We start from the raw sequence: 16,795 nt of genomic DNA, 5'->3' as shown, positions 1-16,795 counted from the left end.
AAAAGTGGACTATTGTGGTCCATTTTGGAGCAGTTTGGAGTGTGTGTGTGTGTGTGTGTGTGTGTGTGGGGGGGGGGGCTCTGAATGACCTATAAAATAAAGTTTAATATCTCAGAAACCATAGCAGCACAAACGTCAGTTTCACCTGCACAAATCAACACAAACGAAGCGCTAACCGAGCAGGCTATTTGCCTGCACTTTTGAAGCTGACGGGGGTCAGCTTCACAGAGCTAATGGAGCTCAGAAGCGGGCTCGCTCTCCGCGGTCACGAGAGCACAGGGAGCGTGACGTCACTTTCCTAAACCGGGCAGCAGCAGGCTCGCGGAGTTGAGTCCCGAGCGCGAGAGCAGCAGGAGTCCATGAACGGCTCAACTTTTAATGTATGTGGGCCGAGTGGAGCCAGTGAGAATCGTCGGGTTGTTTTCTCCCTCTTCGGGCTACTAGCCTCGCTGCGGCTCGTTGTTCTCGGCGGCTAATTTCTGTTTTTGTCTCAAAGAAGAAGAAGAAAGCCGTTGTGTCTTTCATGTGTCCAGCAGTCCTGTGAGTCCACAAAACACAGCAGGGTAAGTAGTTTTGATTATATGAACCGTTATCTTCTTTTAAAAAATCACTTTAAACAGTAAATGAGTCCCAGAGGCACAAGCTCGGCTCCGTTCAGGAGAAGCTACGCTTTTCCATCAGATGCAGTACGAAGGTTCATTCATATTCGGTTTTCATTCTAAAGCGGGTTTCCTGAAAGCTTTACTCAAAAAGCCGCGTGTTTCCTCCTAAATAACACAGATGTGATAACGGATTAGCTTGGGTCTGACTTGATAACAGTTTTACAAATCTGTGTTTTATTTATGTTGCAGAAGAGCAGCTGGTGTCTGCAGCAGCACCTCTGCTACCTTCATGTTTTCGTAAACAGTGATGCTTCAGATTCTGGTGTCAATCAGTGAGCTCGGTAGGCAAATGGATATCAGTCCAAATAGTGTCCAGATTAATCAAAACACGTTTCTAGTATCCACACACCTTTGGTAGGCTACACTTAACCCACCTAACTCCCTCCAACTCATGCTTTCTGTCTGCAAAAGTATTTACGAGTCAAATGTCCTACACTTGGCTTTCAGTAGAAACATTATGCACAGTATTCTGCAAATTAGATTAAAGTAAGATTGCCAATCCAAACTCCAAAAGGTTGCCTTGAGGTGTTGCCAAAATGTAGTAACCAGACATTCCCAACAGATCTCTTGTGATTTACAACATCCTTGTAGGGGAAACAAAACCATGCACCATTAGCAGACATGGGTGTTGCATAGATTTAATTAGTGAGATCTATATTTACCATTACTTATTAACTCAGATCAAACGTTAAACGGTAAAGAGCTTCAAACAGATGTGTCACACTCGTTTCTACCTACCGAACATATCCTCAATGAAACATTTAATACATTTCTAGTTTTTTTTAAAACAACTTTGATTTACTTTGGCTGTAAAACTCCTGACAGCTTAACTCACGGCTGACAAAACCCAGATTTATAACTCGTATCGCAATAACCAGTGTGCGTCAAAAATCCCAAAACACTCAGCATGTCAGAAATCTTCAGAATCACATCTGAAATGGGTGCAAACATTATTGAGGCTTTGTTTAAACATCTGCGTTTTGTTCTTTACAGCCTCAGCAGAGCAATCGACTGACTGCATGGATCAGACTGAACATGAAGAGCCTTAAAGCCAAGTTTAGGAAAACTGATGTAAGCACTCAAACACATGTTCATGACTATGTAAGCTCTCTCTCGCTCTGTGTGTGTGTGTGTGTGTGTGTGTGTGTGTGTGTGTGTGTGTGTGTGTGTGTGTGTGTGTGTGTGTGTGTGTGTGTGTGTCTGTGTGCCCTGAGAAGTTGTGAATGACTTTTAGCAGCTTCTCTCACCTTTATTGTCAGTAATGGCCGTTGAGTTGTTGGTGTATGTTTAAGTAAAACCAAATAGGTTGCAAAATGGAATAAAGTGTTTATTGATTTTGTCTGTGCTATCTCTTTAGGGCTCCATTTAGAGCTTTTCTAAACATATAAAAATGTTGATTTTGCATCGCAGCTCCTTCAGAGCACATCACCAGAATGTTAGGACCTAAAAATGCTGCTTTGGCATCACAAAGCAATGATTCATGCTGTAAGTGATACGAAACAGACCTATATACAAAAGAGAAATCATGGAAACTCGAGTGACTTCTTAAAAGGATTTATGGTGTTACAGCCATATTTTTTTAAAATGATTTTCATTAAACCGACAAATATTCCCTGATACTTTGGCGGTGCACCTCTCCTGATCCTGTGGATTGTGAGTCAGTCTTTAGGGAGGAATTTCTCCATGATGGTTAGGGCTGTAGCGAAGCCTCGACGAAGTCGACGGCTCGATTCTAAAAATTTGTCGACGTCAGATCCGGAAGTCGACGCACCGCGCCCACTTGTTGCATCCCCAGGAGTTTGTAAATAGAGGAGGAATCTGCCTGTTTTTCCTCTAGTTCGCCCTCTTCTCTGCCTTCACTAACATCTCCGCCAAATACCGAAGACCCGGAACAACGTCCGTCCACTACTAGATTATTTTCCTGTTTTGCCCCTTCGTCTCCCGGCAACGGACAACAACTTCCGGGGTCAGATGTGCGCTGCTCCGTCTCTATCGCAGATGTAGAAAATCACCGGGAGCGCTTCTCCCTTCATTAAGGAGCTTCTTTCAGACATGAGGAGAGCTGTTTTGGTGGTAGCAGTCTCTCCTCCGTGCTGGTCTGTTTGCTGCTGGGTGTTTTTGGTTTATTTAAACTTGGTAACTTGAACTTAACGTTGGTAAAGCTACTGTTAGCATCTTCGCTAACAGCTTCTTGCGTTGGGATAAGCTGTTACGTTTTGGTTTAGAGTTCATCTTTTTTGTGGTGTAGATCTCCCTTTTATTACATTTAGAGTGTTGTGGGTTTTCGGTTTAGTTTAAAATGTAAGACCACTCGCCTCACGCACATAAGTGACCAAAACAAAGCAGCATGGAGACACTCCATCTTCTACCACTTCTCAGGCAGCAGCCTGCACTCCCAAGTTCTACACTTCACCAGAAAACCAACACAATAAACGCAGTGTTATACAAAATGGAAGGCCTGTAGTGTTTATTCTCTTACAGTAAGAATTTATCAATTTTTTTGAGGAATTTATTTGAGATTTTCTGGTTTTTGTTAATTGTGCAATAGAAAAATAATCATTAGATTAATTTTCTAAATAGTCATTAGAATAGTCGACTATTCGATAAAATAATCGTCAGAATAATCGTTTTAAAAATAATCGTTTACCCCCAGCCCTACAGTCATTCATTTGGCTTCAGTCGGAGATGTTCTACACTCACAGGAAGTGAGGCGTCTCCACTGCGTCTGACTCATCCGTTGTCACGGTGACCCCTAATGACACAGAGCCAAACGGCAGACAGGAAAAGTCTGACAGACAGCGTGATAAATGAGACAAGTTTTTTAGGTGGTGGTGTGTGTGTGTGTGTGTGTGTGTGTGTGTGTGTGTGTGTGTGTGTGTGTGTGTGTGTGGCAGAAGCAAAGAGGAGTCAGCAAAAGGAGTGAAGAATGCCAAGTAAATGAGACATTTGGTTTATGTTGACACTTTCCAGGAGATTAGGAGTGTGTGGTTAGCTCTGGTTAAATAGCATGTTCTGCTGAGAGTGGGTGAGACGGGCTCACAGAGGAGGAATAAGGTGGAGTACGCCCCTGCTTTCATTCCATTACACCCACGACGCATTGCAAATTATAACCAAGGCCTAGGTTTTTGTTAGGACTAGATATCTACTGGTGGATTACAAATCTGAGCAGATCCATGTGTAGAACTTATAGGAGGACTCACTCCACATCTGCCTAAAATTAGTAAAGTGTTGCAAATCCAGTCAGCTTTGTGGGGGAGTACAATGGCATCCATTGTTCAAGTAAATATTTTGTCCAGAGCTGCCAGGTGAAATACTTCTTTATTTGTGAATAAAACCGATTGATATCTCACCTTTATGATAAGATGTCTTGTCAAAACGTGTTGTACAGGAGCAGTGAGACATGGTTTGAGTAGCAGCAAATTCCCTGTCCTCACCAAAATAACCCGTCGTAGGCGGCGTTAGAGAAGAAAGGGAAGAGCTGTGCATGTGGATGTTGCTTAGGAACACTACTGATGCCACATCATACATGTCTTTGCAGAACTCCCACTCATACTGTCACACTTTGAAGGGGGAGCTGTAAAGCCTAGCATTCAGTGGCTGCTGCTGTCCATGTCAGTTTAAGTCATCATATGTTGAGAAACGATAGAGCTAGAGCCGTTTTAGCCAAATTATGAGATCATTTTCAATAGCTGTGAATAGGGATGTAAGAAAAGATCAATATAGGAATATATCGCAAAAATTATGTCAGCGATATTATATCGATATTCCAAAGCTGTGTATCAAAAATATCGATATGGCAATATATTGTGATATTTTTTCCTGTGATATTACATCAATATTCAAAAGGCATGTATCTAATTTTTGAAAGAATTCACATGCTAACATTCATGTATTTTCTTTTCTGTTGGTGCAATTCAAACGCCGACCGCTAGTTAGCAGCAGTGTGCAATTAGTTTTGTTTCCACCATTGAAATGTAAATCCCTCTATTCTGGTTCAGATACCTCATGTTAAACATGTTAATTATAAGTTTAGACTGTTTATTGAATATTTCTGCAATAAATTCAGTAAAAAAGAAATCGATAATTACATCTGACTTGAATGTATCGCAGTATATTGTGACTTATGCATACCTTGCTCCGCTTGCCACAGGGTGCAGACAAGTCATTAACATGGCCACTTCACGAGGTAAAAACGGGCTTTTGCACATTGGGTTCATAGACTAATAGTAAAAACATGCAAGAACAGCTGCTTTAGTTACACTTCACAATATTCCAATAAGTTATTTAATAATTTATCCACAAAAAAACAACACCATTTCGATCAGTATAAATCTCACAGAAATGTACACGACACTCTCACTGTCACCATCCAAGCCGAAGTGGGATGCCAATGCCATCTCTTGTGTCAAATAAAAGAGCATAATCGACTGGACAGCAGCCATTTACAGTGAAACTGACTGAGTTATAGCCATTTGCATGTTTAAGGTCCATTAGATGTGGTTGACTCCAAACCTTTATCACATCAAATAATTCCTTTCCTGAGAGTTTAATTAAGTCCATCCAGTGTTTCCTGTGGTATTTTGCTAACACTACAAACCAACTCACACAGATACAGGCCAAAACATTATAGCCCACCATATTACTTTTTTGAGGTGGGCAATAGATTTAGATTACACGTTTCTTCCTTGTTATAATCTTATATTCAATCATGTGTGTGTACTATTGACCAGCACAAGTGATGAGTAGTCAATTTAGTACAGTTCTGAGCGATTCAAATTAATGCATAAAGTAAAAATAAAAAGAGTAGCATGTTATAGCTAATAGTCATTCCATGGCTTTTTATAGAGCTCCAGAACAACCTAAATAGAAAGAAAACATCTCCTGGGTTCTATTTTAGGTTGTGTGTGTCAGTGACAGATTACTGAGGAATGTTCTCCCCCCAAAAAGCAGCCCTTCATTTTTTTCCCTAACAAAATAACAGTAACCCTGTGCCATTGTAAATACCTTTTTGGTGAAGTAAAAACATTTCCAGTCAGATAACTGGCACTGGAATCTGTGGCTGGGTTGAGTTTCTAATGAAGTGTTCCACTTTACTTATCCTCCTCCACTTTATTGAACTGAGTGCATCAGTCAGCCAAAGTTTCACTTGAACACCTCTACAGCAGAAGGTCCAAGAGAGACATGAGCCTGTGGTAGAGAACATGATGTGTTGTTTTTTTTTAAGTGAAATGGATGGCTAAGAGCTCTTTGATAACACTGTCTTTTATTAAAGTATCATGATGTAATTTTATGTAAAATATGGAGACCACAATGGAATTTAAATATCAGTGGTAGGGCAGGACAATAATTCAGTAATGATATTTATCGATCAATAGACATGTGGTGCGACAGAAAAACAATGGATCAATAAAAACTCCAGTTAAGTTTCCTTTTTCCATTAAAGCCTATCTGGAAGCTTCATACTAGAGTAATTACTTACACCAAACCAATCAGAAACACAGACCGAAGCACGCTCGGTCACCAAGCCCCCTCCCCCCGCCAAACCTAAACGACAGCAATGTGAATTAAATAAGATGTTGCAGCTAGGAGAGGTGGAAGACATTTTCCCAAAGAAATGTTACAGTACTTCACCAGTGTGGCAATGTTTTCATTCTTACAAGTCTGACAAAAACAAACAAACGAAACAAACAATGGTGGTTTTCAAAGTTTGCAGAAATCCGATAAAAACCAGGTCTGGTAACACAACTTGTTTTGTCATTAAGTATTGGTATAAAATGTTCAGGGCTGCACATGAAATATATTTTCTACCTTTTTTATTTTTTTCAATAATAATTTATATAGATCATTATTATTATTATTAGTAGTAGTATTTTTTATAAGCTTTTGTTCCATATTGCCGAGCCCAAATCAACAGTAGACTTACAATAAGATACTTCAGCTCATGATAAAAAATTCTCAAAAATAAGCCATCAGTTTTTAGCTGGCTGTCTTCTGTTTAAGTGGTTGTTTTTAAAAAATATTTCATGTCTAGATTGAAGTATGATTGTAATAGAAAAAAAAATCATGGTTAACAAACGGTTAACCATGATTTTCTGGCTTCCAAGCTGATATTTTCACAGCCAATTTCATTAACTACTGCTGGAAGATTGAAATGTTTTCTAAAACTATACCACATGTAATAAATGCCATCCATCCATTCATCCATTTTCAGCCGCTTATCCGAGTCGGGTTGTGAGGGCCGCAGCCTAAGCCAGGACGCCCAAACTTCCCTCTCCTCAGCTACTTGGGCCAGCTCTTTCGGGGGACTCCCAAGGTGTTCCCTGGCCAGCCAAGAGACATAGACCTACCAACGTGTGCTGGGTCTCCCTTGTAATAAATATATTTCTAAAAATATATGTGATGCTTCTTACATATTTAATCCTTTAAACCAAAATACATTGGAAATAAAAAAAAAAGTATTTGATAGCTCTTACACAGATATCCTAGATAAGAGCCATTCATTTCTGGTCCTGGAGGGCCAAAACCTGACAAAAAAAATGTTTTGGCTGTTTTCCTGCTCCAACACACCTGTGTATGGCAGACTTGTCTGTCAGTGTAGCTCATCACCATCACTATGTGAATGTGTGTGTGAATGACTGATTGTTTTGTAAAGTGCCTTGGGGGGTTCCAGGGGCCTCCTTCATCCAACGTTCGTAGTATAATTCCTAAATTTGTTCCTATGAACGAAATTTTGAATGTTCGTATGAACGGTCAAAACCCTGATTTATGAAATGTGGTGGCCTCTCGTACGCATGCTCCTCCGCACTCGTCTGTTGATAAATCCCACCTGTGTGTACCCAGGTGCTCGTGTCTGTTCTCAGTCATTTACATACAGAAACACCCTCAATTTACTATATTTGGTCACGCTATGTCCTCAGCAGATGAGGGGATTCTCTGCCTTCTACACAGGAAAAAAAAAGTTTATTTTGTTGTGAGATCAGGCTGCCGAAGAACAAAAGAACCAAACAAGTTAGGTTATGTGGTCGCGACAGAGAAGAGTAGGTAGAGCGGGGTTGCCTCATGATCGGAGGGTCATGGGTTCGATTCCAGCTCCTGCCAGAGGTATTCTGCTGATGTGTCCTTGAGCAAGACGCCTCACCCAACTTCCCTGTGTTGGTGGTGGTCAGAGGGGCCGATAGCGCCAAATGACAGCCTCGCCTCTGTCAGACCGCCCCAGGGCGGCTGTGGCTACAAAGTAGCTTACCATCACTAGCAGTGTGTGAATGTGAGAGTGCATGAGTCTTTGAGTGTCCTAAAAAGCGCTATAAGTTCGATTTTTAAAATTATTATTATTATTATTATTATTATTATTGTTAAAGAAGAGATTCCCGTCAGGAATAAATAAAAACTTTAATCTGATAAATCGTGCTCTTATTTTCATTTTACATTTAAGGAGTCGTTCTGTTTGAAGTTAGTTTTATTTGGAAATGTCTGAGAGTGCAGCCTCTTCTGAACCGTCATTCAGTCTGGTTACCTTGACGACGCGTGTATGATCGGGGAGCAGAGGAGATGTTGGGGGGTTCTCGTAGTTGTAATTTAAAATTAAAAATGGACTGGAATCAGATTTGTGCGGTTTGTCACTCCACAATCGGTCTCAAATCCTAGCATAACTCCAGACGGATCCCCTGTTAGTGCGCTCATGGAAACACGTTTACTTCAGAGAGCATGCTCTGACAAATCCTTGATAATAATATAGAAACATTCTTTTATCATGTGTATTTCAAGCAAAATCACGAGGCATTTCACAAGAACAAAAATGTCATATAATAAACATTTAAATAATATTAATTAATTAATTAAAAACAATTAAAACATAAATATAGGAAGAATACAAATTGTGATTACAAAAAACACGAAATCCATTCTAGAATGTCTGATTCCCGTTGGGTGTTTTAGCACCAGTTATGTGACAAGGCCGTTTTTCCACCGAAATATTTATTTAATGGGTAAAATAATTTGTGGATGAGGAACATTTGTGGATGACTGAGACCTTCGGTGTAGCGGTTTCCCCATTCTACCTCAAGATGCTTTTCCTACGCATGGTCTGATGTTTTCTTATGTTTTAGGAACATTTCTACGCATGTGTACAAAATGATGAATACTACACAATGCGTAAATTAGTACTTATGCACAGATCTGTGCGTAAGTACGGTTGATACATGATGTCCCATGACTCTAGAAGGCGCTATATCAAATACAAGCCATTTATTTATTTGTAAAGTCCTTTACTGCCACCAATCAAGACCGCCCAAAGTGCTGAACACCGACAATGCATATAAAATCATTACTGAACATGAAGTAATTAGTATACAATGATTCAAGAGATCTGACTCTCATTAGACAGGATTTTAAGGAAAATACTTTAAATGTGCACCTTAAAAAAAGCTAACTTCAATGTGAACTCCATGTGCTCTGCATAGTTCTTGTCACCAGGCTAGGTAAATTAGCTTTCTGAAATCCTGGACAGTGAATCCTCGGTAAGGCTATGCAGTTTGTGCTTCAGCTTAGGTGCTCATGCTTTGCCAAGTTTAACATTAAATAGTGATCTGGCACAAGAGGTTAGGTGAGATGGCAGCTAATAGGTGATTAATTACATCTATTTAACAACCGTGACGAGTGTAGCATTTACGCAACACACATCAAATGTGCTGCGGGTTGACTTCTTCCAGATTAAGTTAGCCCACTGAAATTCTGCACATTCCAGGGAGGCTGATTTTATCAGAAGCTGTGAGCAGGTGTGTAGTTATGCAAGGACAAAGCAAATTAGAGGAATTCTTTGTGGTGTGTAGCTTGTGTGTGTATCTGCTAGATTTTGTGTCTGTAACAGAGTGTGTGTCTGTGTCCCTATCCGAGTGTGCTAGAGACGGAGCGGTGTTTAGGAGTGTAATCAGGTTTATGGTAATGAGTTTGGCAAATTGCCATAAAGCATCTCACACACATTCTTGCCATGTTCTGGACGATGTTAAACTATTCTCCATATTGTGTAATAATCTTGTATTTACATTTAAGTCAACCGTTGCTGCTTTTTTTTTTTAGTGAAGTAAAGGTGTAAGATAAGATTTGCAGAAGTTTTCTGAGTTGGTTAAATCAAACATTGCAGAATTTCTATTGGGTTTTTATTATAAATTACTTGAAGTTTTATGCAGAGGGTCACTATTTTTTATTGATGGTCTTTTGTTTTCAAAATTATTATAATTGACCCTGGCATTCTGTCAATCATCTTCTGCCTCGTTTCCTGATTGATGGCAGACCATTCTTGTATGAAAATATTTAAAGTTAGTTTGAATATGTGAATAATTGTTTGTTTGTTTGACCACCTGCCTGATAGGGATTGACTACATTTTCATGTTTTATTTCCCAAGAAACCTGTTTATCACCGTTGCCTCATGGTAACAATGTTCCGGTGATGTTTCTCTGCTCCAGCACACTTGATGCAGTGGTTGAAACACTGCACTGGTTCAGCAGCTCATTAAGCTATGCAGAAGTTTGTTAATAACCTGCTGATTGAAACCGGGTGTATTAAAGAAGGGAAACAACTAAAACATGGAGGATACCAGTCCTCAAGGACCAGGATTGAGCACCCTTGGGTAACGATTCTGTCCACGCAATAAAGATAAAATAGACATTGTCTGACTCTATACCACCTATCACTGTTGTTGGACAGTTTGGAGAAGTTGCTTCTGAAGGATATTTATGTTTATTCATTTAGCTGATGCATTTTATTCAAGTGACTTACAGTTTTAACCTAAGATTAATGTTTTTGTCTGTGAGAAAACCGGAGAACCTGGAGAAAACCCAACCATGCATAGGGTGAACATGCTAACTCCACACAGAAAAGCAAAAGCCAGGATTTGTATGACTTTTGTTGAGCTTAAAAAGCACCCAAAATAAATGCATACATAGACTAACACTACATACATGGCTGACCCTTTCTGGACGCTACACCTTCTTGCTGTGAGGCAACAATGCTACTAACTGTGACACCATTATTTAAAGCTATGTTCCAAAGCTAAACTGTCAGTGAGTCTACTTCCTTGCCTTGATGAATGGTTTCAGGATGCTTTGCTTTTGGCTTGGCACAGGACTAATGGGAACACTCTTGAGTAAAGCGGGTGAAGGTTGCAGGTTCAATCCCAGTTCCCACCAGAGAATGCTGCTGTTGTGTCCTTGGGCAAGACACTTAACTCACCTTGCCTGCTGCTGGTGGTCGTAGGGACCGGTGGTGCCAGTGCTCAGCAGGCCTTGCCTTTGTCAGTGCACCCCAGGGCAGCTGTGTTTACATTGTAGCTCATCACCACCAGTGTGTGAATGTGTGTGTGAATGGGTGAATGGCTGATTGTGTAGTGAAGCACCTTGGGGGGTTGTAGAACCCCAAGAAGGTGCTATAGAAATACAGGCCCTTTACTTTTTCCTCTTCTTCTTTTCCCAACTGCACCACATTGGTGGGAAATACCTTTACCCCAATCTTTAGCATTTTGATTCTTATACATTTTTTTGCAATTGTGTCCCTGATGTTTCTCTTGGAGAGAAGAGGATTCTTTGTCGCCCTTCTTGAAACCAGCCAGTCCTCCAAAGGTCTTTTCCTCACTATGCATGTAGAAGCACTCATACATGCCTGCTGCCATTCCTTAAGGAGACCATCCTGGTGCTTGTTGGACTTTCTTTGGGGCCCTGAAAACTTTCTCACAAATTTAGTGGAAATGTAATATGTGAGGAGGAGTTGAGATCATTTCATGTCAAAGGGGAACTTTGTAATTAATTTGAATGAACCTGATTACTCTTCTTGAGTTTATACAAACTGTTATCATAAAAACTGTCAATTTATCATTGAGTCATTTTCAAAATCTTTGGACAGCTATATAAATTATATCAGGTCCCCCGTTTCAGCAGCATAGCACCCATCGTTGACTTCACATGCTTTTTATTGTCAGGCTATTCATAAATTCTTTATTGGGTGGGCTATTTTAAATGTAGAATCAAAATGGACAGAATCAGCATTTGTTTGTTTGGTCGCTGTCCTAGAAATAAACACTCAACCAGCTCTCACATTGCTTTAACCTGCTTCCTCAGCGTCTACACTTAGCAGGATTACTCGAGGCTTACAAACACACACACATCCATGTAGCTAGACAGCACACCCACACACCCACCCACTTATCACCCTCTGCGTCTAATCAATGTGTGGATTATGCTGTCTCGGCTCATGCCACACAACTGTTTTAGAGCTGGAATTAATCAGAGCTACTAGACATTAAAGTCTAAACTCTGTTTTCACAGTCTGATGAATTTCTGACACCTTTTAAAATGTATAGGGTGTTAGTTTAGCTGTAACATCGTGAAGAATGGAGTCCTCCTTATCAGGAGTTCTGAAATGTGTCTGCTGTGCTAACTAGAGCAGAACAGCAGAGAACATCACATGCTGATCATCTGAAAACATTTCTGTAAAAAACAGCCTTGTACTCTGGTTAAAAATACTAAAATGTAAAGTTTCTCAGCATCCTTAGGCTTGCTCATTATCAGAGAAAAATGTTACACAGCTTTTTCCACAAAAGATGAAACATGGAAGAATGGCAAAAATACCTCCTAATGCTGCAGGAGGACTCGAGTTATAGATGTGTTTCTTTTAATTGAACTATAGCCTGAAGCATCCCCTCTTGGCTGTATTTGATTTGGATGAGCCAGACTTGGTTAGGCATGCAGGGTTTATTCTGGCTGGGAACGGTGAACAAGTACAGAGACAGTAAAACCTCTGGGTCAGCTCTGCATTAATCTGGAAGAGGAGGTGGAGGAGGGGTGTTTGTCTGTGTCATCAATCGTCGACAGGAGTTAGTACAGCAGCCCAAAGCACAATTATCACCCTTGCTTCATGCAGTAGGTTCAGGCTGTTTCCAGATCCGTATGAGAGACTGTACACACAGTCATTACTGATGTAAAAATCATCATTTAAATTTGCGGGGGGGGGGGGGGGGGGGGTCCCCTGCTGCTTAGATCACTGGCTGTAATGCACATAGCTTGCAATATAAAGGTCAACACCTGTCCCCCTCTAGCTCGGATGTGTGACTGCAATAACCTGTCCTGTGGGACCCTCACCATGTAAGCCTCATGTCCATGCTGTCTCTGGATTAGGGCTGTAGCGAAGCCTCGACGAAGTCGACGGCTCGATTCTAAAAATTTGTCGACGTCAGATCCGGAAGTCGACGCACCGCGCCCACTTGTTGCATCCCCAGGAGTTTGTAAATAGAGGAGGAATCTGCCCGTTTTTCCTCTAGTTCGCCCTCTTCTCCGCCTTCACTAACATCTCCGCCAAATACCGAAGACCCGGAACAACGTCCGTCCTCTACTAGATTATTTTCCTGTTTTGCCCCTTCGTCTCCCGGCAACGGACAACAACTTCCGGGGTCAGATGCGCTGCTTCGTGTCTATCGCAGATGTAGAAAATCACCGGGAGCGCTTCTCCCTTCATTAAGGAGCTTCTTTCAGACATGAGGAGAGCTGTTTTGGTGGTAGCAGTCTCTCCTCCGTGCTGGTCTGTTTGCTGCTGGGTGTTTTTGGTTTATTTAAACTTGGTAACTTCAACTTAACGTTGGTAAAGCTACTGTTAGCATCTTCGCTAACAGCTTCTTGCGTTGGGATAAGCTGTTACGTTTTGGTTTAGAGTTGATCTTTTTTGTGGTGTAGATCTCCCTTTTATTACATTTAGAGTGTTGTGGGTTTTCGGTTTAGTGTAAAATATCACCTGAGTTTGGTTTAACCCGTAAGACCACTCGCCTCACGCACATAAGTGACCAAAACAAAGCAGCATGGAGACACTCCATCTTCTACCACCTCTCAGGCAGCAGCCTGCACTCCCAAGTTCTACACGTCACCAGAACATAACCAACCAACACAATAAACGCAGTGTTATACAAAATGGAAGGCCTGTAGTGTTTATTCTCTTACAGTAAGAATTTATCAATTTTTTTGAGGAATTTATTTGAGATTTTCTGGTTTTTGTTAACTGTGCAATAGAAAAATAATCATTAGATTAATTTTCTAAATAGTCATTAGAATAGTCGACTATTCAATAAAATAATCGTCAGAATAATCGTTTTAAAAATAATCGTTTACCCCCAGCCCTACTCTGGATATGCAGATAGGAAACAATTCCTCCTGTAACTTCAAATAAACCAAAGCTTCCTCCCTTTTTCTCTTTAATTTGAATTTAACATTAGTTTATCATCATGAAACAAAAGAATAAAGTGGAACAAAAACTTCTATTTCTCTCTCCTTTTAACTTCTCCGTGTCGCTAAATAAAAGAGACAGATAATTACGCTGCAGCCACCGTCACAGACCCAGCTCCCTCCCCAAGACCGGATCTCCCGACATCACTTTTAATTAAAAAAAACTTTTCATTACACAGATTGAATCCTAGTTTATTGAGAACTCAAATCAACACAACGATCCATCTCATAATGGAGACACACGGGATTCTGGAAAGAACTTGGGAATTGTTTAACCATCCAAATACTTTTTCCTCCAAATGTTTTGCTTAGACTCCAGATAATGACTAATTTGACTGTAATGTTTAGTTTTTATTTGAACTCGGTACTTCTTTGTCTAACTGTACGAGTGCTTAAAGAGCCTGCCTTATCTTCTCTTAAGTGATGCTACATTTCCTCTGCTCTTTAAGGACTTTACGAGCAGCTTCCAAGCTTAATGAAGTGGCTTTCTTTCCACCCCCACTGGTGTGTATTTATGGAGCAGGAAAGACTATTTGTATCTAGAGGAAGTTTGCATCAGAGCTTTTTTTTACTGGAGGTCTTCTTGCAGCCTCAGTGGTCTCATACTGGGACTGGGATGTCCTTTAGCTTTTTTGAAATGCAAGTACATCAAAGTTAACAGAACAGTTCAAGCTGGAAAAAGTATTTACAAGCCATTTTTATGTATTAAGGAAGTGGCAACCTATTAATGGACTTGGGCCGGTTAAGTTTATAAAAAAGTCAATACAAATGGTTTTCAAGAGACAGATGATAGATGACGCCATCTTTGTTTTTCTCTTCATGGTTTTACCTGTATTTATTCCCAATGTTTGAAAACAAATTACCATCAAATATGATTAGTCTTACTTTATGAAATAAAAGAAGGCAGCAGCACTGATACTAGAGTAGTGTTATTTGATGCATCCTAAATGTTGATTGTAGAGGTCGCTGCTTCATCACAAGGCCACACAAAGTCAAATGAGACAAACAACTATGCACACACTCACTCAAACTGATAAAGACAAGTTAGTATCCAACATGTATGTTTTTGGGAATTGTGTTATATTATTTATTTAAAAAATAATCCTTTGGTACAGTTAAAAGCATTCTCCGTTGGTGTTAATAGGAAGTAACCAAGGAGCTGCACACAACGTAAAAAAAGTAGAACGTTGAGTTAAAATTGATCAGAGCTGGTGTCTGAGTTGAAAAAAATCTTAGAGCATTGAAACATAGTGGAAAGATTATTTTCCTTTTGTATCAGCTTGATTCTAGTGGTTTGTGGCTAAAGTAACAGTCGTTAGTTTGGTACATTTGATTATTAGTGGCTGAGTTGCACGGGGAGGTCTGTTGTCTGACCAGGAGGAAAAATCTGTGGAATGAACAAAACAATATATTTAGTTTGGCTGCATTCATTTTAGACATTTTTATATTCCACCATATATATTACAGTGTTAGAAAAAAAATCTGTTAAATCTAAAATTTTTACTTACACCTTGGTAAGATTTTACTCATCATTCAAGGCAACTTAACTGTTGGGATTAATGCAGGTAAGAATACAGTCATTATTAATCATGGATGCAAAATGGGAAAGCATTCCCACAATGTAAATGTCATTATCTAATTGTGAGGCTCCCATTGTCCAGTATTGTGAAATAGATGGCAGTGTTTGTCATCATAAGAGGAACCATCTGGTCTTTGTTTAGCTTTTCAGCAGACTTAGTCTTTTATTCCTGCTTTCAGAGTTTCAGAGACTAAACTGTTGTTGTGGTGTGTGTGTGTGTGTGTGTGCGCGCGCGCACCCTAAAAAGCAGTAAGCAGTTTCAGCTGTGGCCTGAGAGAAAGGATGTATTGTTTAAGGACATTTGATCATTGGCATCGCTGCAGAAAAGGTGTTTGAAGTTAACAGCCAGTACTGACCAAAACATGGGGATGCTGTACATCCGTCAATCACTCTCTTCTCTTCTCTTCTCTTCTCTTCTCTTCTCTTCTCTTCTCTTCTCTTCTCTTCTCTTCTCTTCTCTTCTCTTCTCTTCTCTTCTCTTCTCTTCTCTTCTCTTTTGGCATTCAGTATACATTCATCTGTGCTATTTTGCCCATCTGTACCACTCTTTGAGTTGTAAGCAGGATAGATATTATTCCCCCTTGGAGGTAAATCTTGTTGTTTGCCTCCTGCCTAACCTACTTCACATTCTAGATAAATCCCAGAGACTGAAGATTTTCATTCACACAGAAGCCAAATGTAGGTTAGTGTGTGATTTGGGCTGGAGTGAACTGTTGTGTGTTCATGTTCATTTTAGGATATTGTGCTCTTGTCTACCTGATATTAGATTGCCATCACATGGTCTTTTAGTAGGCCAAAGACTAGATTAGCTTGATAAATAATACCTTATTAACTCAGTCAGCCTTTTCCTGAGTATTTAACCCCTGCTGTTTCTTTATAGATGAGCTATCACTTATATAATTATTCAGTCTGAGTTACATTATATAAACCATTCATTTGACTGAAAAAGGAGTTGGCAGAAGTATTAACTTGTTTAGCCCATTCAAGTAACATTGAATAAAAAATACATGTATCTGTATGTAAAAGTAGTTTAAATGCCGTCCCACAATAGCTCTTGTAGATTCTGTCTGAGTTATACCATAAAAATCCTGCAGTTCCACTGCAAACAGCACCCATTGACAGCCTGTTAGCTCAGCTTTCTGCTGCTTACTCTGTAGCAAGTTAGCTGTACACAGGTTAGCTCCAGTAGCTGCTAAGTCTCTGATGTTCCACAGATTCCTGAAAAATTAGCAAACTTATTAACATAAACTGCAGTTATATGTAATTCCATGAAACCAGTAATGAATGTGTTAAG

General features: G+C 40.0%; 1 protein-coding gene across 2 annotated transcripts in view; it reads left to right on the top strand.

The window, feature by feature from the left end:
• Nucleotides 1–331: 331 nt before the first annotated feature.
• Nucleotides 332–16,795, top strand: part of rai14 (retinoic acid induced 14) — a 49,746-nt gene continuing 33,282 nt past the window's right edge. For both annotated transcript variants that reach the window (XM_070552299.1, XM_015940906.3), the window contains exons 1-2: nt 332–563; nt 1,656–1,733. In XM_070552299.1, coding sequence (XP_070408400.1) covers nt 1,698–1,733 — 36 coding nt within the window. In that variant the 5' untranslated portion in view covers nt 332–563; nt 1,656–1,697. The remainder of the gene's footprint in view (nt 564–1,655; nt 1,734–16,795) is intronic.

This window comes from Nothobranchius furzeri, chromosome 6, assembly GCF_043380555.1.
Source record: "Nothobranchius furzeri strain GRZ-AD chromosome 6, NfurGRZ-RIMD1, whole genome shotgun sequence".
NCBI classification, from domain to species: domain Eukaryota; kingdom Metazoa; phylum Chordata; class Actinopteri; order Cyprinodontiformes; family Nothobranchiidae; genus Nothobranchius; species Nothobranchius furzeri.
This window is presented reverse-complemented; position numbering and strand designations above follow the sequence as displayed.